Raw genomic sequence first — 25064 nt, forward strand, 5'->3', positions numbered from 1 at the left:
GTCTTGCTCTGGGCAATGAACAACATTGTTTACAAACCTTAAGTTTACTCTTATTTAAATGTTTTGCCTGATCATGTCTTTTGAGGAAACAGAAAAAAATAAAAAGAAATATGTCTCACGCTGCAGAAATCTTTACTCACAACGCAGCTAGGAAAGTATTGGCAGAAGGAAAGGAAACATGAAGAATTTGTAATAGAAATCTGTTTTTTTCATGCTCTGGTATGTGGTCTTATGCCAGTGAGATAATTAGCAGTTGTGGCACCATCTTATCAGTGCTATGCAAAACTGCTGCACGTTTTGGTTGAAGTTGACACCAGTGTTACGGGTTCGTCTCCAGTTCTCAGGCTTCTGCCCAGGGCAGGTTGTTTGGCCTTAATTGGTTTTGCTCTCTGCAATTCAGATTTCTTAAAAGATGAAGCTTCAGTCATTGTCATGTGAAAAAGGTCCCACATCCCCAGGCCAAAAGAAGTCCCCAGAGAAGCTGAATAGAAGTGATGGAGCTGTCTGTCCACTGGGTAATCTTTAGATGACCTTCAGAGACCCTCTGCACACATAAGGACCAAGCCTACCTGAAGCTATCGTATGGAGGTGTAAAAAAAAAAAAAAAAAGTCTAAATACTAGGATTCTCACAGAATTGGTCAGTTTTCTGTGCTGCAGGTTCTCAGATAATACAAATTTTTACTTCTTGGGCACAGTAAAAGCATATATACTGACTGATTCTACCTGATTCCAGACCTGGAGGCAGCTTTTGAAGGTGGATTAGAAAACAAACAGTGTAAGAGAGGAAGACTATTTTCCAATGAGTTCTTTTGCCCTGAGGAATGTTTTGTTGTTTTTTTTTTAATTACAAACCAGTTCATGTGTAATCAGAAAACAAATGGCATTGATTACTATTTCAAAGGACTGACTCTCTGATCATTTCAACCTATACTTCCAGGTTGTTTGAAGTATGAGACCAACATGAAACCTGAAAGCATTTTGCCATTTGTATAAATCACCATTACTCTGTGTAGCCAATGTTTATTTACAAGCCTGCAAAAGGTTTCATAAGGGATATACGTGCACCTACAATACAAACCATGTGTCAAACAGCAGAAAACTGCAGAGCAATAGTGCAGTTGTTTTTTCCCTTTACTTGATCCAAGTTTCGTTTTCTGTTTGGCTAAGCATCAGTGGTCATGAAGGTGGTATATCAACAATAGTCATGGTGGCATATTCAATTTAATTATAGCTGGTTGAGGTGCTTAACTTCATTTACTTTTTCTTAATAACAATTTATTTTATTCTGTTTTAACAAACCTCTCTGTTTATGCATTTCATCATCTTTTGTTATGAGAAAAAGGGATCTCATTTCATTGTATAAGTGTGTGAATAATGAAAGAGTAAGTCTTCATCAACCTACTGTTGCTGTACCTAGGGTCTTTTCCTGGAACACTTACTGAAGAACAAGTCCCTTGGAGTCGGTAGAGTATAGTCTGGATCATTAATTTCGATTCCTGACTAAAAAGTTGGAAACTCCTACCAAATTTAGCATATGGAAAGATTGGCCATCATTTATCATAGAATGGTTTGGGTTGGAAGAGACCTTAAAGATCATTTAGTTCCAACCCCCCTGCCATGGACAGGGACACCTTCCACTGGACCAAATTGCTCAGAGCCTCATCCAGCCTGGCCTTGAAAGAAAATTTCTGTTATTTAACATGGAATAAGGCCACAAAGATTCTTCCAAAAGGTATAATATAATAATAAATGATTCAGGCTTGAGTACAAGATTTATGTATTCTCTTAAAGACTTGTGGGGATAAATAGAACAGTGATGGGGAAAATTGAGTTTGTTTAACCTCAGTCAAGGCAGGGAACTGAAAAAGGAAAGTTTGAACAAGGCAGTAGGTTTTGATAGTGAAGGAGCTCTCTGCATGACTTAAACCTTGTCCATAAGCAAACATTTGAATGTCTCACAAATTCAGTGCAAATCCATGCACAGGCACTCTCATTTCAGTTAAAGTAGCATTTCTAGTCTGGTCTTAGCTGCCTGAAAGTGGCTGAAAATAAACTACTCTTAAATGGAGCTCACTGTGTCGACATGGAGTGCATGTGTTTACTGGAATCTCATTACATTCAAACATAGGGATACAAGTCTGCAGATTAGTGCTTGCCCTGAAAAGACTCTTTAGCCTTTCAAAGGATTTTGCAGGAAAGCAAGCTGGAATACAAGCCCTTTCTGCTTGTCATTTGTAGGTTTGTGAATTTGGCTTTTATTTCTTTGTGCAAATGTGTTTTCATACAGACATTGAAAAGCCATGACCCTCTGTAAAAAGGATTACCTTGAAGGGAGATAGTAAGAGTACAGTGTAAAGGATGGTTAATACAGAAATGCTAAATCTCGCTGTACAAAGATTATGGCACAATAAATTTTTTAACTCAAGGTACTTTCCTGACATTATAAAAACAGTCACATATCAGAATCACAAAATAAAAGTCTTAAAGAGAAGGCTAAAAGAAAATAAAGAAAAATATCTGCTTTTTTTTTTTGTGGAAGGATGATATAGAATCCCTTAAAAATGTGTTTTCTTTTAGTTGACATTGTATCAAGTAGTTTAGATAACACTTAATGACTGAGATATTATTTTTACAATCAGTATATTTCATGGAGTATTAAAGATAATAAATAAGGAAATACTTTAAAACAGATAATAGAAGACAGTAAAGAAAGCTGAAGATTTTAGTTGCTTACAAAAAGCCTGACATCTTACTTATATGACCCATTTGAGAAAGAGGAATCAAATCGCAGTCTGGAATTATTCCTTTGATTGGAAAAAAAAAAAAAGAGCAGGGGTGTTTTATCATTTTACACCTAGAACATTTTTCTTATTTGTTTGTCTGAGTAGTAAGCAACATGGTCAGAAATAAATCTAGACTTAACCCTTCAAAAGCTTCTCAAAGAGATAAAAGCAATATCTTTTGGGGGTAAACTAGGATTTCAATTACTGCAAGAGTTAAACTGGAGCAGTAGCTAAATAACTGTGATGAGCAGCCCAAGCTTCCTTACCTGCTTTTTTCTCTTTTGGGACTGCTACTTCTAAATCACTGGCCTACTCCAGGCTGACAAGACTAAAGTAAATTAAAAAAAAATATTATGATACCCTGAAAGAAAATTCACCCAAAGACTTTACCTAAAGAGCAGAAATTATGTTGTAGTAGAAACCAGTATGTAAAACAGGGAAAAATAAGATTGGATTTGACAGGTAGTGCTCGATGTACAGAGATGTAAGGAGAATTTTAAATGTACTAGCCATCTGATAAGAGGTGAGATGAGAAGAGCTATAAGAAAAAGTATGAATAGCTATCATTTTCATTACACTGTTACAGGAATGAAACTTAATGCTGAATTTAATTGCAATACATTTTCAGATTATTGCATTAAAAAGAGATTGCAATATTTTTTCAAGATATTTCAATGAACGATTGGAGACAAAGAATATGAGAATGGCATATTTATTTTTAAAGTTTCTTTTAAAGCCAAATCTCTGATGTGCTGTGATTACTGGCTACTTTCTGATTTCTGTAGAGCTGGGATTAGGCTTTATGTGCCAACATGTCAAATTAGAGCATTAATTACCTGTGTAATTGTGTGTAGTTAAGTGCAAGCTAAGGTACTTCTATAAAAAGCAGTCTCAAAACCTCATTCAGAAGGAACTTGAGCAAATTATTTCAATGTTTTGAGGTTTTGTAGACCCTGCTTAGGCAGCACCACAGATGAGACACTTAGAAGAGGAAAGGGAGAGAGATTTGGGGTTGCTTATAGTGCCAGCCAACACTGGATCATGAAATGGAGAAAGATGAATAGATGACAACAGGAAAGTATGTTAGAGGATTTGAGACGTTCCAGATTTTGTTCTTTCCTGGTGTTAAGGCAGTTTATTCCCTCCAGACTTAGATTACCTAAGTCTAGCCTAATTTCAGAGGGTAGAAGTCATTGTACCTGATTTAATTCACCTGAAGCATACTCTGTTGGTTTAGTGATCCAACCTTATCCTTGGTCAGTGGAGAGAATTCTGCATCTTCAGAAATAGTGCTTATCTTTCACATCTACCATAGTGCCTGAGGTGTTTGTGACCATGAAACAAAACTAAAAAAATAAAATGAAGCAGTCCCTCAGAAGCAATGCATTTCAGAAAAGTTCCTGGATATCGATTTACATTTCTCTGAACTAGAAAGAATAAAATTATACAAATTTAATCCAAGAAGGGAAATCAGGAAGCAGTATGAAATTTCAGTTACAATTTAATTTTACAAGACTTGAGGCAAATTATTATCCAGCTTAAAACAATTCACACTAGCTTTCAAAAAACAATAAATAAACTTAGGTATGCTGTCAAACTCAGATTTTAATGTTAAGACTCTTCGCATCTAAGTCTACTAGAAGCATTTGGTCTACTTCCACAGACATTTTCATCTAAGACAGTAGATCAAGTCTCCATGCTGAAAATTATATAAATACTGATAATTATATAAAAACAAATGTGATGGCAAGGTGGTAGATGGTGGTAGAAAGGTGAGAATGCAGCAGGAAGAAAAAAGCATATGGCCATTGTAAGCAAATCTGGTCTACTTTACATCCTGTTCTTGTTCATTTTCTGCTTGCAGCTTGCATTTACTAATTTTCTACCAGAAGTCTTCTGCTTTAGCTGCTCTATGTAAGCAAGTATCCTCATCATGGTACAGTTTGTAATAAATGAATTTTTAACTTCTTATATTAGTTAAGAAGATTAACAGTGCAGAATTTAAAACCTATGATCAAATTTGATGAAACTACGTAGAATGAATGACATTTAAGATAAAAAGAGGCTTCTAAATACCAAAAGACAAAATCCAGACAGGAGAAAAATAAGGTTAAACCCTTCCATCTGAAGCCATTTCACAAAAAAATGAGAGGAAATGTGTGACATATGGTATCAAGTGCGGCACTTGAAGTTAAGTCTAAAAATGTTTAAAAAGACAGCTGTTAGTTTGCATGATTAAAAGGGGAAAGGAAGGATATTATGATACATCAAGAAGCAAGGAAGAGTTATGAAACAAGAGGTGGACTTGTTGGATGTTTGTTTGCTTTTCTTATCCAGTAGTTTCTAATGTTTTTATTAAAGTTATCTTCAAATTCAACCTCCACCTCTATCTTCCGTTCTGTTTCTCCCAGTGACATCAGTGCTGGCTATTAACACAAAAACTGGGTGGATCTTTGACCCTTGAAACCAAATCAAAGAACAATTTAGGGAAAGAGATAATTGCGTATCAGCTCTTCTTCCCTCCAATATGCTGAATTAGATTAGATTATTTTAATAAGTGTTGGAAATGATGGGAACATTTTAGAATAATATTGTTACGTGAATCTCCACTGGCTATATATGGATCATAGAAGTCAGTTAAAAGAAACCCACATTTTTCTTTATGAAATGATGTGATGTGCATTATCTGATTTTTATTCTAAACTAAATAACTTATTTCTTTTAAACCTTTGTTTATATGATTGTTTAGTTAATTAATATTAAGTTGTTTTGGAGCTGGAAATCTATGAGAGGGATTTTTGGCTTCCACTGCTAGTCCTTGTAAAACTCCAGTGAATGAAATGCAAGTGGCTATTTGCATATTGCAGTTTGTCCGTGCACTGGGAATCCAGCAGAGATATTCCTTGGGAATCACTGGGAGACTAAAGGCTAACTGGGCACAAAGGCTGATGTACTCTTCCCACCACAAGTGATCCTTACCAATTTTACTTGGCACATTGTGCATAGCTTTGCATGTGCTGAGTAAGCTCAGTTGCCATTAGCTTTACTGGGATTTGAGGCAGGACTATATACTTTTGTTTATGGCACTGGACAAGGCTCAGGAACTAGAACATTAGCTTTTTGCTTTGGCATAGATTTCCTGGCTAAATTACCTAATTTCTCTCTGCCTCATTTCATAAGAACAGTCAAATCTGTTCAGACCAAAGGCTCATTTAGCCCAGTATCTTGGTTCTCACCAGGTCCCATAATGAATGCCAGTGGAGGAGAATAAGGCAAGTATGCAGCAGTGCTTAGTGATAGAGTCTCCCAGGCTCCAGCACTCGTTGTTCAGGGATTTCCTGAGCCAGGGGTGGAATCTCTGTGTTTAATGCTTTTCAGTGACTTGTTTTTTGTGAATTAGTACTGGCATATCTTGAGCTCATATATCTTTTAAGTATCCACAGCACCCCAACCCCTACAAATTGCAACATGGGAGGAACATTCCTTTATTTTGTTTTACACTTTCTGCCTGCCAGTTTCTCATTTTAGAACAAACTGAGAGCACTCTTCTTTTCTTCATCTCTTCTCCAGTGTGTATGTTTTTTGAGTTAGAGGACTGTAACTTCATACAGTACTGAAAATGCAGAAGTGTCATGCATTTATAGAGGCATAAAGATACTGTTGGTTTTGTTCTTTATTTCTTTCCTAAAAACTCATAATGTGACATTTGCTTTTTTTTTTTTACTGGGCATTGATCTCATTCATAAAAAAAATAAAATAAAATTCCAAAAAAAAAAATCGTTATTTTAAAACCTTATTTTTGATCTATAAAAGATGCACTGCATGAGTCTTTCAAGAATTGCTTTCTATGGAAAGATACAGCAGGAAACTGTGAACCCTCCTTTACATAAAGTTCACAAGTTGTTCTGGTCTATTCTAGCTACCTCCAGTCAGCAATATGATGTTTTATCTCTAACATTGACAAATAAAACATTTGCAGGCAGAAATGTAGTGCTAAAATTCCCATTTCTTTAATCTATACAAAAATCAATTATGCTGCCAGTCTTTTAAGGTCTTAATTCAGAGGACACGAGAGGAGAGTGCCATGGACTGAATCAGTTTTGGAGCAGATGCTTAGTCATTGATATGAGAATAAAATGCCAGTCCTGCAATTTGGCTTCTCTGCTACCACTAACACCTCCTGAAACAAGAAGACAACTGAGCTATTATATTTCAGGTTCCATTTATAAGTGTTAATTTTAATGCCTGCATACGAAAGAAAAGGAAAGGGGAAAGATGCATTTCGTTCCCACGGGTTTTCTGTGCATCTCTGGATGTGCAGTGTGGGACCAGCAGACCTTGCTGGCCTTCATGAGACTTGTCTTACACGGGGGGAACTCCAGCACCTTTGCAGATGTTTGGTCACTTTTCCTGCAAGGCCATACCTCTGAGTTCTTCCCTTCAGAGGAACTTACATTTCGGGAACCAATTATCCTTACAATGTTTCGATTTCCCAGGGGCCTGTAATCAGTTCTCAGATCTTAGGTAAACAAAGTTTCATCTCTAAAGAGAAGATAAGCTCAGCAGAGTTCAGAAGGTGCCTCAAACAGCACAAACACCACCTTCTGTTGAAATGTTTACATCCAAGCTGATAGAAAATTGAGCAGCATTATCTTGCAGATGGTCTGAGAATATTTCATTTAATAAATACAAAGGGATGTGGTTTTTTTACCTACCAATTAAGTTCAAAATTTCCAGATCCAGGGATAAGTTATAGTAAGGAAACACTTCAGTTGTAAAACAGACAAAAAGTAACCCAAAGACTTAAAATTTGCATCTGTGTTATGGATATGCAAAAAACATATGGATCCTTCTGATATTCTGATCCTTCTTCTCAATAATCTCCAAAGCTGACTTTTTTCTTTAGTTCTTTTGGCTTTCACTGGTGTTGCACCAGCATTGCTGAGGAGAGAACCCAAATTGTTGTCCAAAGGTGCCTTTGTTTAAGAATAAAAAAATGAAAAGGGTGATTTGAGACAGCAGGGGAGATGATTAATATTTCAGGTCTTATTATTTTTGTTTGTAAATGTATGTGTTTTAATACAATTATGCATTTCAAGGATCAACCATTAAGTGGGGTTAAACATTTAACATTTATCTGAATAAATGCAAATGAAGCTTGCATTTCAGTCAGATATTGTAAAAGAAGTAATCAGTATGGATTAAGAACACACATGATTTTTTTCTACTCAGTGTTTATTGCCTTTAATGATGACAAAAAACAGAAGGGTGATGGTACAGATGCAAGTTTAGAAATCATGTATTTGTCAGTTCAAACCTTTTCAATTGGTGGTGATGGAGAACAACTGTTTTAATTCATAGTCATTTGGAAGGATTTACCATGACCTTGCGTTAACATGTAAACATGGCAAGGGATATAAGGAAGATTCCTCTGGCGTTCACTGAACTTGAAGGGAATCTTTCTCTGACTTCAGGGGGGTTCATGTTGAAATTCTAAGAGTAGGGCCTGAGAAGATCTGCTTGAAAGTCTCACGGATCACACCACATTTGGGATGGCACCAGCCTTGCTTGGAGTCTGTAGCATTTATTGACATCACTTAACACTATGCAGAGCACAGACAGGTCCTGGATAACCCAATTCATGACCGTGACCGCTTCTCACGGTGGCTGTGATCTGGTGGTGAGTGGTGAAATGTGGAGTAAACTAAATGTCAGTTTTCTTTCTCAAAAAGAAAAAAAAAAAAAGCAAAATCATTTGGATTCCATTAAAGTTTACTGCAGAAATCAAACAGAACATTAAAGGGAACTACTTTTTTTTTCCTGTGAGAGGTTGGTGTGTTTGTAAGTTTGCTTTAGCCAACAAAGTCAGTCTATATTATGCTGTACTAAACCATACTAAACTATACTATACAATGAGCCAGGATTTTGAGCCAAAGTTCTGTTAAAAGACAGGCTGCGTTTCTTCTTCAAAAATACAAGTATCAGTAATTGAGTTATCTGGTTGGATGCTGATTAGCCCCACTGACACTGTGCATTCCTATTTATGAAGGTACATATATAGACATATGAACTGAGTGTACCACATATTCTTGCCAGTGTCATTGACTCTCTCCCCTTCTGGAGATTCTTGGGTGCTAGAAAAGCAGGCAAGATAGTGAATAAAGAAGTGAATTTTAATGTACTTTTTTCAGTCACCCTGAATTAAACTCACTTAAATCCATCTGTTACTGTCTCAGCAAAGTTTTTGTTGCACTGGGAAAAGAATATCAAACATTCTTGACTTTTTTAATAAAAGAACCCCGACCGGTATGAGAAATGCGTTGCTTTGAAACACAGTGCCATGAGAAATAATTGCAGCTTGTCACAGAGAGAGGTTATAATTATATCTACTGTTAGTTATGTCTCCACATGTAGAATAGAAGTTACATTTTCAAATGCGTTGTTCTCTAATGCAATACCAGCTATTAAAATCTGAGGATATTATTTCTTGCTAATGAAGAAAAATCAAATGAGGCTGCAGAAGGGCTGGGTGGTGTCACACTGCAAGCAGGTGGAGGAAACAAAGAGGAAAGAGAAGTGCTTGTTGCAGGGATTTCAGTTCTAAGCTTTGCCTGAAGAAAAGCAAAATTGCCCAAAGGGTCAGAATTTCAGCTTCTGTATGCCAGACTTAGTTTTATGTTTTTTTAAAATCTGCATATGTATCAAACACTGGGCTAGACATGACACTTTATAAGCACCTTGGAATGAAGTGCTGCAAATAGATTGCAGTATCTTAAAAAAAAAGCAAAGCTTAATAGTTGTTACAGTGGTTGCTGTGGTGTACTTCTCTGCCCCTTGTTACTTTCACAAATTCTCTGAAAGCATGCTCACAAGTTCTTATAATAGGGAGAAAGAATTAACAATATTTTTCTAGGCTTGCTTCTTATCCTGTCACTCACTTAGAGTGAGATTTTTGAAGCCTTTAGTTAGGACATGTGCCCATATTAGAGGTTTCTCCTTGCTAGGAATTAAAAGCAATGCCTTTATTTTCAGAAGAGACTAACAGCTTCAAGTATCAGAATTTTAAATTGTCTAAGAAGGTATTTGGTGAAAATCAGAGCCCTTGAGCAAGTTTTAAATTGGGTGCCCGACTTGGGAGTATGCAAAATCACTTGGGAAATTAGAAAATCTTGGCCATATGCTTATATGTTAACTCCACTTGACTAAGTCCTTTCTGTATGTTGCTTCCCCAATTTGCAGTCGTTTTTGTGTTGTAAATAAGATACCCTTGACTGAAAGTTCCCCAGGAAAACTGGAGAACCTTTCTCTTGTTAAACAGCACCCTAATTACAGAAGCAATTTTACAAACAACACCCCGAGGGAAACATTTTCGTTCTCATCAGGAAGGCTCTTGAATAAAATAACACCTTTGCTAACTTCATTTATTTACAACAGGACACAAGACTGAGACTGGGTTAGATTTATTACCATTACATCACTGATGCTCAGTAATTCATAAAACATTGGGTCTAGGAGTTAGCACTGCTGTTATTTCCTCTGATGCCTGACCTCACCACAGTCTAATAACATACAGGAAATCCAGAAGACAAAGGAGGAAAGCAGTGGTCTTGAATGCTAAAAATAACCATAGAAAACTTGTACAATCATGCAATAAAGTATGGCCCGATAATTTATTTAACATAATAGTAGAATCTGCTAAAGCGATTAGAATCTGTTCCAAATGTTTTTAATGGAAAATATGTTGGGGGTAAGAATAAGAACACTTAAAGAATTGAAATTTTTAGGTTATGTAGTTCAGTGACGTGTACTGGTTTTGGGCTTGTATACCTTATTCCTTACATATGCAGACCATTTAATAACTTGACTAGAACAGACAGTCATTGTATGGTGGTTATATTTCCAGAGGTCATCCTGTATGAGCCAGACGGTGATCTTAGGTGATGTATTACACTTGACAACTCAGAAAGTTGCAATACAAAGGCATTCTAATTCTCAGTGTCCTCTGAGAGTTGTTCAATATCCTTGATGGTATCTAGTGTCTGGTATGCCATTGGGATGACATTTTTGGTGTCTTTACTAATCAGTCAAGGTTAACATGTCATTCATGTTAACTGTGTGTTTGGTTTGTTTTCTTTTTTCTAATCACTCTTTATGTGAAATATTTTCTGAAGCAATAAATACTATAGTAACACTATAATGAAATTCATGTCTGCTCATTTATTTGCTTTAGCGTTAGAACATTTCATCCAAAATAGGCAGATGTTTAAACTGGGTGCAAGTAGGTAGATGACATCATCAGGGAAAAAGAAAACCAAACCAAACCGAAGAAAACTGTTGCATGAAAGTCAGGTAAGTCTGGGGTCTTTTGTTTGTGAAATATTGCAAAAGCAAGTTCACAAACATACACATCTTTTTTGAACAGCTGCTCAGTTTGACAGTGCCTGCCCTCCTTTTATTTACATATGTTGCCCAGTGATTTGAAAGAGGCTATTACTCATATAAATACCAATATTAGTATGCAGACTAGTATGTTCAGGTGTGAACAAGTCTTCGCTATTTGACATTGACACTTGGTTTCTCTCCCAGTCAGAAAAAGCAGCACTTACTGATCATAAACTAGGAATAATGAATAGATTGAACCAGCTGTTCCTGAAAAGCCTAGTTGGCTGTTTTCCCTTTTACTAGAATTCAATGAATTATTGAATTATATTATGCAGATAGATAGATAGAGACAAAACATTTCCCTCTTTGCGAAAGTGTATGGTAACTTAATAAATATTAGTAGATTTAACTTCAGAAGAAAGCAGAGTAGTGTGGGATGTTTGATATTTGACTGGAAGAGAATTATTGAGAAGGTGAGTTGTTCAAATTCAACCTAGGGAGTCAAGTTTTCAAAATTTGTGCTTTCCAGAGTCATCTGCTGCATCTCAAGGCATCTTCTGAAGATCATAAGCTAGAAAAACTTTCCAGTAGAAGTGACTTATGGGGTAAAAGGAGAAACAAACCAAGAGCTCTGAGAGCTCTGTTCTTTCATTAATCTACACAATGAAGCATGGAGCTGGTAATCATTTCAACAGCTCTTTATTTTGATATCAAAAGTAAGATTTCCAGGAACCAAAATTAATATCTACAAGTGTAGTGGTTTAGTAGAAAGAATATCTCTTTGAATCTGAAGAAGAGGACGCAGGATAATGTAGAGACTATTTGAGAGGTCTTGAAGTGATCATACTGCCTGAGGGTTAGAGTCTGGGAGATGACCTTAGAGCTCATGACCAGTTTTGCAGGTAAATGCTCTTCAAGGAAGTTCCTTCTCTGTCCCCTTTAGCACAGCACAGGATTCCAAGAAAGTTTCAGTTCCAGGTCCTACGGAAGCTGGAGGCCTTTCTTTGGGAGCACCATTTTACTAAAGATCTGTAACTTAGAGTGATTTCCCACAGGATTTTAAAACTGGTTTCCATAACTATAATTCTACTAAGCCTCAAGTTGGATAAACAAAATGTAATAAAGATGTTGCAGAGCCCAGTGTCCCCCAGATGTGTGTGGGTAAAACCCCTATAGCACATAGAGCCTGAAGACTAAAAGACTAAAAGTCAGAAGCCCATTGTGTGCATTTCTTCTCTTTTTTCTTTTTTTTTTTTTAAATAATTAATGATTTAAAACAGTTGCATTATTGCTTCAATCACTTTTCACCTATTTCCCCAATGGTTACCACTTGCCTCAACATTTACATTTGTTTTAATATTTGTATTTTTTGCATAATTTCTCACATTACATTTATTTGCACTTGCACTTTTTTAAAAATAAGCGATTCCGTGGGGATGCATTTAATAAAAGTTTCTCATTAAAAGTTCCATAATAGCATGATTCCCAAACCTGAAACCAAAGTCCTCATATTTAACAGTTTTCATGACTCAATAGATTAAGTGTGAAATAGGAAATATAATAACAATAACAACATGGCCATATCCTGCACAGTTGTTTCACTTAAAATTATTCTTGAAAAGTAACACAATTCATAAGTAAATCATTTCTCATGGAGTAAAGTTTACTTAAAAGGCTTTCTGAAATACTCTTGATATAGTAATAAAACGTGTGCACAGAAAGTTGTATTGTGCATGAGGTAAATCAAAAATTCCCTGGAATTAATATATTGAAAGGGAGAAGAAAAAAAAAAAGGAAAAAATAAAAAGGGAAAAAACAACACCAAAGAGCAAAACCATCAATTTCTTTTCAAAGTCAGGTGTCTCCAATCAGCTGCCTCTGCAGTGTTCATTTCAGAAAGACTTAACTTAGACCTAAAGTCACCTCTGTGGTCAGTGACGAGAGATGCTGCCCTTGGGAACTGCAGTTCTGAGCTGCTCTGACTCATCATTCAGAGGAACTTGTTGCTTTCCGCTGACTGTGACTAGAGCAGCAAATTCAACCACCCCAACTAATGCCAAACCTTAACAAGCCTGAAAGTTTTTCTCTGAGTGGGAAGTGGAGCTTTTCCTTTTGTATTTACAACACCAAATAATAACAGAGAGCACAATAGTTCAATGCCAGCAATTTCTGACTCAGTGAAGAGACATTGTCATGGGCTTTCAAGTCTCCCAAATGGATACTCCTTCCTGGTGCATTGTCATACTCCAAGCACTCTGGAAATCTATTGGGGCTATTTTTATTGGGGTTTTGTGTGGGGTGTGTTAGTTTTGAATTTTGTCCTTTTTTTTTTTTTTTGACTTAACAGTTTGCTTTATAAAATACTTCATCATAGCACAAGAGAGTCTGTCAAAACAGCAAGGGGAATGTTAATGTAAAAAATGCTCATAGCTAAGGCCAACTCTACCTTTTTCATGAAACAAAGGTTGTGATAGTTGGCATATTGAATGCTTCTGGACCATTCCTTGTTCAACCGCTTGTTGTGGAGATCAGCTAATCCCTGAAAGATACCCTAGAGATGTGTTCTTTTCTATTTATGGGTTGGGGGTTACAAGGGTAAGGATATGAGTTCCTTCAATTGTACTGGAATGGCTGGGGAGCATCACTGCTGTCATTCTATGCCTTGTAATTTAAACCAGTAATACTTTCTTAGTAGCTGTACACACTCCATCAACAAAGTCTCTTCAGATCATTTTTTTCACTGCGTTTATTCACTACTGACCAACAGTGGTTTCACTGCATTAGACTCTGCAGTTCTGTGAGAATTGCCAGAAAAGGTTCAGGAAAAGCATAACCTGGAAATTCAGCAGTCAGTGCTGTCCATACTGATAGGTTAGTGCTTCCCCAGTAACCACACTTTTACTTGCAAGGCAATTGTACTAAACTGGAAAACAAAATATATATATTTACAATAACCTATGTATGTTTTCATCTTCCTTGTTCTTGTTTTGTTGAGATAGTTGATGGGTTAGCTGCAGGCAGACAGGCAAAAAATGGTTTAAGAAATGACCATTCTGGGTAGATATAGATAGACAGATAGATCGATCGATCTATAAATGGATATACTGTTGGTATATGTATGTTTATGTATATGTAACACTATGTTTTATTGTCACACTGGCTGACTGAAGCTGTTCAATAACAAGATATGAAATAAGTCTAGTCAAAAAGCAATGTCTTGTCACCACTCAGTATCATGATATGACACATTATTTCAGTTGTATTTCAGCTGTTTGAAAGCAAATCTCTGGAACCTTGAAGTGGCAGATCATGGGAAGTCACAATAACTTTTTCATTCATTTCCAGGACTGAACTGTAGTTCTTTCTGGCTAAGTCTTGCCGTCTATCACGCTATGTGCTACAGGAAAACATGTGTTTTAAGGAGCCAGAAGCATTATCTCCTACCATGCAAGGCATTTACTAGGTGAAACAATTTGTGTCATGCCATGAGCCAGCAGTCAGTTGTTGTCTTTATGAGTTTGTGGAATTTCAAGACCTAAACAATCTAATTTTCAGGAGTTTTACTATGGATTATAAAGAAGCATCAGTGAGATATAAACCTAGAGTTTAATAACCCATAAAACATGTTACAGCAAGGTTTTTATCTACGAGGATCCATAAAAGAGGTTTGAACTACATTGTAATGTCCTTTTGGACTGCCAGTGCAACTAATGAAGGGTTTTAGACAATAAATTGGACTAATTGTTGAGTTACAAAGGTCTTTCTTTGTTTATTTTTTTTTTTTTCATTTTTCTCTTTGCATTTCTACAGACTTTCCACCCACCTGGCAATCTTGCTTTGTCATGAATTCTTGTCTTTGATTCTATAATAGCCCTCATAAAACTTAGAAGCATTTAGCATTTGGTGAATACACAGGGTATTTTGCTGTCTATGGCTCAGGCATTTGCTGATTCACTGCAGTACCATTCTTTTTATTCAATTAACTGCAAAAATCCAAGAGGCAGCAAAATTATTAACTGATCAGGATTTTTCTGAGAACAGTGTGCTTTCTTTCTAGCTGACAGCTTATCTGTACTATGCAAAAAGGGCCACACTCACACAGTCCCTTAAATCTGTGAGCAGAGCCTTGGTCTTTGCTATCTCCAGGCAGGCTCACCTTGCTACCAAGTCATTTCCCAAGAGCTGCCAACTCCCTCCCTGCTGCCTGCACACAGGTGTAATTTAGGTGGACAGGACTTAAAACACTGGGAGCATAGCCCAGATTTTTTGACCAGAGACTAACTCTTTTGAAAATGATCAAGTATACCTTGAAAATGAAGAGGTGAAATTTTACCCTGAAATGTTGACATTGACTTCTCATCTCATCTTTTGCTGGTGTGGCATCTCAGGGCATAATTTTTGGGTGCAAATACTACAGACCAGTGAGTAGTATAATCAAGTACATATCAGTAGTCATATTGCTTCCTAGGTTTTCAAAATGGGAGTGAAAAGTGCATTGGAAAGAGTTTATTCCTCTGTTGCCTGTATTTATTGTTGGTTTCTAGATAGAGGTACTTTGACTTCAGCACCCAAAAAGCTTTTTGGGCAAGTTGCCCTATTTGTGACAGGTTAGACTTCCTATAGCATGTTTATCAAAACTCCTTGGGGCCTCAGACTAACCATGATACATTTATTTGACACTTAACAGTGATGTATTTATTGTCATCATTACTCGCCCATACATTTGGAAATTTACAGTACATGTCTCCTCATTGCATTTTAACTGAAATACAAAAACACTGTGGGATTTACATGTCATGCCTCTTATTTCAAATGTTTTATTCCACAAACACGAAGAGGAGGATAGATCATCTCTGACTTCTGGTGACCTTGTTCTCCACTCGTTCTTGCCTGCTACACACCAATATCAGCAGTTACAGTGACATAACCCAGAAGAATACAGTCAAAAATCAGATCCTTCCTACACCAAATCACTTTCCACATCTGTTTCTTATTTGCCTTATAATGACACATGGGATTATCTTGGGGATATGTTCTGCCTTAACTGTTATGCCACTGACTTTACAGCCTTATCAAATATCCATTGGTGTGCAAGTTGAGCAGTTATCATCTACTAAGAAGAAATGCCACTAAAACATGGATTGATAATAACATTTTTCAATAATGGCTTGTAGCATTAGTGCCATTTTCTATTATTGAAGTTTAGGTCTAGCATTATCCTCAATGTACTGTTTTTATTTATTGTGTATGATCTAGGTATGGACCCTACAGTAGAATCTCAAAAATATTTTTCTTTTTGGTTATTTATTCATTTCTGATTAGAAGGAGCAAAGTCAGAAAACTGGAGAGAAATAAGAAATGTGCCTATGCTATTAAGAAATAGAAAGAAAGACAAAGGGAAAGAAAGACATTTAATACTGTGTAAGATATTACATATACAGAATGACTATAAACATAATCAGGCAGGCTACATGTACAAGAACATGCCTTAGGAGGTTGAACTTGAATTCTGAGATCAAACTTGATGATGTCCAACCTTTTTATCTTACAGTGCAGTAAGCCCCTCCAGATTACTATCCTGCTAACAGTCCATTTCCCTTCACCTTTTTCTTCAGTAAATGGAGTGAAATGTGAAATTCATCTGATTGATGAATTTCCTTTGAAAATATGTACTAAATGCACAGAGATATGTGCTAGCATGATGTAACTGAACAAACCTGTAATAAAAGATATAGCCTGGGACTTACTTACAGAAATATGGACTCCATAGGTTTGAAATAACACCATTTTTTGGTCGCTAGTCTGACCCATGCCTGGGCTCAATATGGATGAGTAAGATAGGGAAGGCAGGGTACCAGGGAGAATGCTACTTCCAAGGTGGAGATCAGTCTCTTCTTTTTGGGGCTCCTTGACTTGATTAGGTGTCAATGCAAATTAACCACAGTGCAGGTGGGAAATGGAAATGTCAGGCTTTGGTGTGGCCTCCACAAGTCTTCTGTGAATGTAGAAGTCTTCTGTGCAAAAAGCATAAATTCCTCTGGTTTTACCCTCAGTCCAAAACATAAGATAAACACACTATTCAAATTGATTGGCAGACTTGGTCCCTCAGTTTAAATGAAAGTAATTAAATGTACTGAAAAGCCCATTGCTTTGGATTTACTGACCTCCATTTGACTTAGTGTTAACTGAGGCCCTTTTTAATCTCAGTTTAAATCCCCATATGCTTTACCCTCATCTTGTATATTTTAAAAGTTTTGTTGCATGTTTCTGAATAATAATAATAATGATAAAAAGCTCTCCTGATGCAGTTAAAATTGAATTTGAGGATGTATGAAATAGTAAGTCACTAATACTCAGGCTAGGGAAAGCAGAATTTAGCATCATGTCATGTTGTGGGATATCTCAGAAAAGTAGAGTCGGGGAAAAATAGGTTTTATTTTTTTTCAGATAAAAGTTTCAAATTCCTGATTCATTAGTTACTATTTCTCAAATGTATTCTAAGTGAAAGCAAAAAGATTTCTACAAAACCATGTAAATTATATGTGAAGTAGAACAGAAGAGACTCAAGCTGTGCATGTGTATTTGTACCTTTGACTAGCCTTCAGCACATACTGATTAGGAGGCGGGCACTTCTAGCAGATCCTCACTCGTAATTTGACTTCCTTAAGCCACAAACCCCAGTATGAATCACATAAACTGCACCCTCTGCACTCTGTTGTGTTCAACTTACTCATCAGTGTTCTTTCATCAAATAATGTTGCTTTTTCCTTTTTTTTTTTTTTTATTTATCCCACAGGACAACATCTTTAGAATGGCAGATTCACATTTTGAAAATGGGCGGGGGAAAAGCCCTTATGATCCCAAACTGCTGACAGCTTCGCTTTTAGTGGGTAGGTACCACATAACAAGTTCAGTGAGATGTGCAGTCACTGTAAATAGTTGCTGATTTTCTGCTTTTTTTTCCTCCTTGCAGCACATATGACAGGTTTTTGTTTTCTGCAATTTATTTCTAAGTTAAGGTAATTCTGGTTTCACTTTGAATACAGTTGACCCAGGTGTCTTGAAGTGTAAACCAAGATTCAGGTATCACAAAAGCAGCTTTATACCCTGCAAGGCCTTGATTCTGCAAAGTGTTTTTCCTTCTCACTTCTAGGTCAAGGTATTTTAATCACTCAATTTACAGGTTGGACACACTGGTGGTCACACCAGCACAGCTGAGAGCAAAGTGAGAGCAGGAACAAATCATTCCTTACATCAGTTTTGCTGCAAAGGAAGGTTTATCACTCAATTGTACCTGTGTGTGAGCTGAGACACATAAGCAGCCACAGGTCTAGGCCCTCAGGTGATGTTTCAGCTGAAGAGAGCTGTCTGACAGTGAATACAATTACATTCCTGCCCAGAACAAAAGGATTTAAATAAATTAGGTGTTTCTGAATTGGTAATACTTCATTTCATGGAATATGTAAATACAGAGCAACTGGACTGTGTCAATCTAATTGAACTAATGCAATTGATTGAATTTGTCTAATTGATTTAACTTATCTAATCAAATTAATTATGCCCATTGTTATTCCTTCCCCTTCTCAGAAAAAGGCAAAAAGATGTTTTGTGAGAATAAATTAGGAATGAAACAGATCTTGCTTTCCATAACAACTCTACCTAGGTGTAGCCACCTTATCCTTAACATGTAACTTTCTCACAATTTATTTCAACTTCAAATCCAACAATAGTTTCAGAAAATTGCAGATTCTCTTTATCTCAGAAGTCTTTGGGAAATGACACATAACCAAATAGATTGGTTTCTCCAGGACTTTGTCCATATTGTTAGTCTAGGGCCTTGCCTACTGTCTACACTTATTATATTTACTTTGCATTTAAAAATTAAGCTATTCAAAATAGACAGCAACAGAAATTTAGTCCTAAGTGTGCCTCATTTCCTGATCTTAGAAACCTGTAATGATCCCAGGTGATGAGCTACCCTGGGGACACACACTTTTTAACAGGAAAAACAAGAAAGACATCCAGATCTTGCTCCAACTTGTACCCTGTACAAACAGAAAGGAAAAAAATGTGTGTGTAAAAGGCCAGCGTATAAATTAGTGCCTGAAGCGACTTGAATTTGTGGCAGAGCTACTCTCAAGCGAATAGCTTTACTATTTACTTTAATATACAATAAAGAAAGAGAATGATGACAAGCCAGTATTACGTGGTATACCCGGTATGCAACTGCACAAAGTCAACAGTGTCTAGCTTTTCACATTCCTTTTTTTTTTTTTTTTTTGCTCAGTCCGGCACAAATATGATTATCTTATTTCCCTTGGCTTAGATTGCTTGTCTTTAAAACATCTTTGCTTTCTTGAGCCCACTTCCTATCACTGTGATTTTCACTCTGTTTATATTTCCTTCTAATAAAGAGTAGACAGGGCATGACCTTTTGTTTTGAATCAGGCTTCAGTGAGAGCCATTGGGTGTATTAACACAATGGAAAATGGTGCAAATTCAACATTCAAAGCCAGTGACTAATTTCTACTTCAGTGACTTATACAAAACTCAGGGTGAGGCTAAAAGTAACATTCCGGTATCCTAAACACAAGCACCTTTTCTTCTCTGCCTCTTCATAGTTGCCTCACAGTCATATTGTGTTAGTGATTATTTACCTCAATCCTTTATGCAGAGTGTATATTTCACAGTGTACACCAGGTTCACCACTGGTTCTCAATGTCTTACTCCTCTTTGCCAAAAAAAAACCACTTGCATTTTATGGTAAAATGATGACCCAAAGCAAAAGAATTTCTTCCCACCAAAATAGGTGAGAAACAGGGACTGAACTGGCTGAGCAATGACTGCATGAAGGGGTTTTGTCCAACTGCTCTCTGAAGTAGGTAGCACTGGAGTGAAGTAGTGAGAATGGCCATGAAGGCAAGAGGAGACTCTGGACCACAAAGGGCTCACATCAAGAAGGACGTGGATAGATTGCTTCTTCTGTTCTCCTGAGCTGAACAATAACTCAGTTACTCCTGGCCCCTCATGTGCCAGAATATTTGTCCTCACAATTGACCATGGTTTTATCTAAGGTTTAAGAGGGCAACTATGTAAAGCAATTACCCAGCAATCATTAAAATGCAGTGTTATAATTAATAATGCAAAGTAACTATCAGGAAGATAAAAGAAAGCTGAGAAGAGTAATTTATATGGTTAAATAGAGGAGGGAAATATAACCTCTCATTCATCAGAAACACTAAACAGAGACTTTGAAAAGTGTGGAAGAAGAAGAGTATGTTTTTGACACCATACTAGAGAGTAAATCTTAGGTAAGTGAAATGTAATCACCAAGAGGAATTTGGGCAAAACACCAAGGTTAATTTGCAAAAGATAACTTCAGATCTTTAAAGCCATTAGTGCTGAGGAGGTCTATTCTGTATTTCAGCTGAAATAAACTCTTGTAAGTGTAAAGAGTTCAGTTTTCCCTCTGTCCTAGAAAAATCAATAGTATTTGAAAAAAAATCCACACCAAAACAAAACCAAAATAAACAGTTCATCGTTATTAAATTGTTCCAATATTTTGCCAGTATACATTCCTTGTTCCATCCACCTGCAAACATTTTTCATTGTTTTTTTAACAGTTGTTCATTAAAGTTAGCTATTGCTACCCTACTCTAAAGTAAATGCCATCTGGGAACATGATATAACTAGCTCCTAGTAATACAAGACACTATTCAGCCATTCCCATCTATGTGCTGCTAACTAAACAATCTCTGAGTGGGCTAATGCATGAAAATGTAGAGACTAAGAAATCCCTGGCCACCACTAGTGATTATTCCAGTGCAGGAGGAAAAAGAGAAGCAACTTGGTTTCCAAGGAATATAATCACAGGAGGAAATATCCCTGAATGTAATAGACTAAAGCAATTGTATTGGGATAGTTGGAAAAAACCTTCAGAGAAGGAGACACCATTTCCCAGTATCAATCAGTTTGTGTTTAGGAAATGACCCTTTGGGATTTTTGAAAGCTTTGGTGATCCAGAATCCTCAAAATTGTTTTATGTTCCTGTGTTTCACTGATTTTTTTTTTCTTTTGCAGTTTATAATTTCTTTTACAAGTTAACAATTACTGCATGATTCATTTTTTAAAAATCTGTTTAGGTAATTTAATACTCCCAAATATGTATTAATGTGATCTGAAATACAGTAGCTTCTCATCAGTTAAGAACTTTAGTATTATATTTGTTAGAAATTAGATACTAAGTACATATGAGGTTCAGGATTTTAGAATTACTCTACTTTCCGGGAAATTTCAGTTATTGACTTTAAAAGAAGTGAAGTCAACTCTATGTCTGCAAATCTCAACTTTAGTGAATAAGCCTTTTACCCAAGGATAGATTTAATTTGTGAACCCTTTTACCAGTGAGAGCAGTCATGACATTCAAGGCTTGGTTTTGCCTATATTACTCATTTGTTCAACTTCCATATTACTTCCAAAGGAAAGTTTACACTTCTGTACTCTGCACAAATTATTTTTGTTAAGAATGTAATCCTGTCTAAGAGCTGAATAGGAACACTTTATCAAATAAATGTATATTGTTTAGCTTTTAGCATCTGTGTATCTCATGATCTTGGGGAGTTGTTTCTAGTTCCATGCCGATTATGAACAGTACAGGCGAAAATGGTTCCTTCCTTCCAAAAATCAGCATTACTACGGACTTTAATTGTTGCCTCTTTATTTAGTACAGTCAATATATGTATTTCTGTTTGCATTCATGTGTCAGCATGCTACTCCTTTAGATTAAGGTGGTTGCTGTCCAAAACAGAGTTCTTTCTTATGCAAACAACTGAGGATCATCAGCTAGTTCTGGACAGTTGTTGCTTTGTGCTGCTGGGCTGGAAATATAAAGTGACAAGTTTTTGTTCAGCTTTTTCCCTCCTTCATTCTGTCCCTTTCAGAAATGTTTGTCAGTTTTCAAATTCTTAGTTTCCACTTTCTTCTTAAATTTAATGAAAACTTCTTTTAAAACTGCTGACAGTAGAAATAACACAGTGAAGACTATACATGACATTGAAGAATCATTTTCCAGACCAGCAATGAGTAAATTTCAGTCCAAAAGAAAGTATGCACAGGGAAACAAAGATGAATGTACTTCTGTCTAGGCAGGAGGCAAAATCCTCACATAGCTTTTGAACAGTACTAACTCAAAGGATGTGCACATCTGGGACATGACTTGAGGCTTACCCTGAATTTAGCAAAAATTATCTAAAGCCTTACAAAAAAAAGAAAAAGAAGGTATTCCTTGGTATTTCTGTCTGGAAGAAGTCAAATTTACCTTTTTGCATGACTACAGCAAATTAGTTCAAACTGCAGGCGCTGGCCTAGGTATACTGAAACTTGGAGGAGCTGTAGGAGAAAGGATGGAAAGGTCAGCTAGTTTTCTACAGCCCCTTCCCCATTTGCAATATGCTGAAGCCAATTATTGGCAAAACTTTTATCCTGTCACCATTGATGAAAAAGTGTCAGTTGAGCTGAGCACAGCCTAGAAAATATGTTACTTCCAGTGGTGTTTATATATCGAGTTAGAAGCTGAGGCGCCAAAAACACAGTTCTATTTGAAATATGTAATTTTAATAAGTTTTTGAACTGTGTTTGGTTTAATTTTAATAATTTAGTATTAAATATCGATTTTTTTTCTTGGTTGACTGACCTTTAGATTGGTTGATAACTAAGAAGAAAAATAGGCCTTGTTGTTTTTTTCTTTCCCCTTTGATTTATATTGATTTATCAGAACTCACTCGGGACTGAAAGACAAGAAAATGAAGATAAGGTTAAAGAAAGGTTAAGCATAGCATCAAAGCCCTTTTCACAGGCAAAAAAGGTTTTATGATCTTTAAAATCTCAGCTGCATCCTCTGTACGTAATAATCACTATAATTAAGTGATTGTCTCTCCTTCAAAAAAAAGTTGAAAATGACATAGAAGAATGATAAATCGTTAATTAATGATATGCTGTTCTGTTTCACTTCTGATTATACCTCCTGCTGGGCACGACTGGTCTATTTGCTTCTAATCTCTGCTGTGAATTCATTCAATTCCACGCCTTTCTGCTATCATGTTTTCACCCTTCCTGACTTTCATGGCTACCATATGGTATAGAGCCACTGTAGGTTCAATTTCATGGTGTCAGTGTCCTGGGGAAAAGATGCCAGTGATATCCAATAGACATGCTTGGATCTGGTTGTCCCACCATGGAAATATTTAAAATTGCCATGAAAATTATAAACTTGTTTCTAAAGGGTGTTTTAAAATGAGGATATGGTAGAGTTCATCATGACCATGAAAAATTTATTACCTTAGCTAAAGAAAGAGTTATCTTATCCTCAAACTTGTCTTTTTTTCACAAGGGACCTGTGTAATATGGGTAGCTTGAAAATAGTTGTTGGAAGGAATAATACTTTTTAATTTCATATTAGCAGTATAGGGTAGAGTATTTCATTTCACATTCAAATGTACAAGGACACAGTCCTAAAAATACATTTTTAGCATTTTGATTTCAGAGTAATTTCATGGACAAGCTCTACATTAATGCTAGAGAGATATGTGTTGTACTTGGATCCCTGGTTCTTTTCTGTGGGTCTCGTTACAATGTAGTTACTATTATTATTCCTTCTACCAGCTGGCAGGTGTTCAACTCAACCTGCTCCTTTGAATTTAGGCAGTGTCTCTCTCTGCCTCCTTCATGGTACTTCTAGCTGGCTGAGATGGGACGCATTGGGATGAGTTTTGTCTCCCTGTAGGTTGGGTATGTGCCATTTATGGGCTGAAGTGTCACAGATCAATTTTGAGTTCATTTGTTCACTGTGAAATGCATGGGGTCAAGGTAGCAAGGAATAATCTTGTTTATTCTCTCCTTTAGCTGTTACCCTTTGCCAGTATCACAGTTACAAAGGTGGCTGAAGGAGAATGGAGTATTCTGTCTTTCCTGTAGAACAGACTGTTTTCTGAGGATCCGCTTGCGCAGAAAAAAAAATTTAAAAAATTAAAAAATTAAAAAAAAAAAGAAAAAGAACAAAACCCCAAACCAACCAAAGAAGAAGCCACACACTTTCTATATGAAAAAATGAAGAGACCTAAGGCCTTTCTGAGGCAAGAGTGAATGAGTTGGACTCTTTGGTTCCCAGGGTCACAAAAAACCAGTAGATTGGGAGGAACCTCCAGTCCAAATTCCAGTTATAAACAGGGCAGTTTCACATGCCTGCCAGGGTGAAGTGTACTGCCTGCCACTGTTCCAGGCTGAGAATTCAAACATATTTTTGAAAAGTGGCTGCACCAGCAGTCAGGAGATACAGCTCATTTGCAAGAGGTTACAATTAAGCTCTGCAGTGAGAAAGTGGGTCTAATCATCTATTTTCAATGACAATACATTGCATATGGCTTGTTGCTTTGTAATTTTCTCATTATCCCTATTAGAGTAATATGAACATAGGACCAACAGGTTTCTCTGACTTACCATGACTGGAAAATTGAGGAATGTTGCTTACAATTATGTCCTCCCACAGATGGAGAACTGTACTCTGGCACAGCAGCAGACTTCATGGGCAGGGACTTTGCCATTTTCCGAACTCTGGGGCATCACCATCCCATCAGAACAGAGCAGCATGACTCCCGGTGGCTAAATGGTATGTAAAATGTACATCTCTCTGGTTACATTCCTCTATCCATTAAAGACTACCACACAGCTTCACTCCAGCAACACCTGTGACAAATACACCCCTCGTTTATTTGGAGCAGAATTTTGTCTTAGACCAGTTAAACTAATCAAAAGTGATTTATAAAGGAGCACTTTTGTTTTGATTGCACTGAGATTTGAGGAGTGTGATTAAGTTTAAAACACATACAGATACTACAGGGAAC

At 36.6% G+C, this 25064-nt stretch overlaps 1 protein-coding gene across 1 annotated transcript in view; it reads left to right on the plus strand.

Annotated features, from left to right (window-relative positions):
- The window catches only part of SEMA3A (semaphorin 3A), a 163774-nt gene that overhangs the window by 79534 nt on the left and 59176 nt on the right, over positions 1 to 25064 (plus strand). The window contains 2 exon segments of the mRNA XM_032688743.1: positions 17963 to 18056; positions 24710 to 24829. Of these exon segments, the coding sequence (XP_032544634.1) occupies positions 17963 to 18056; positions 24710 to 24829 (214 nt within the window).

The sequence above is a fragment of the Chiroxiphia lanceolata genome, chromosome 5, assembly GCF_009829145.1.
Source record: "Chiroxiphia lanceolata isolate bChiLan1 chromosome 5, bChiLan1.pri, whole genome shotgun sequence".
Taxonomy (NCBI): domain Eukaryota; kingdom Metazoa; phylum Chordata; class Aves; order Passeriformes; family Pipridae; genus Chiroxiphia; species Chiroxiphia lanceolata.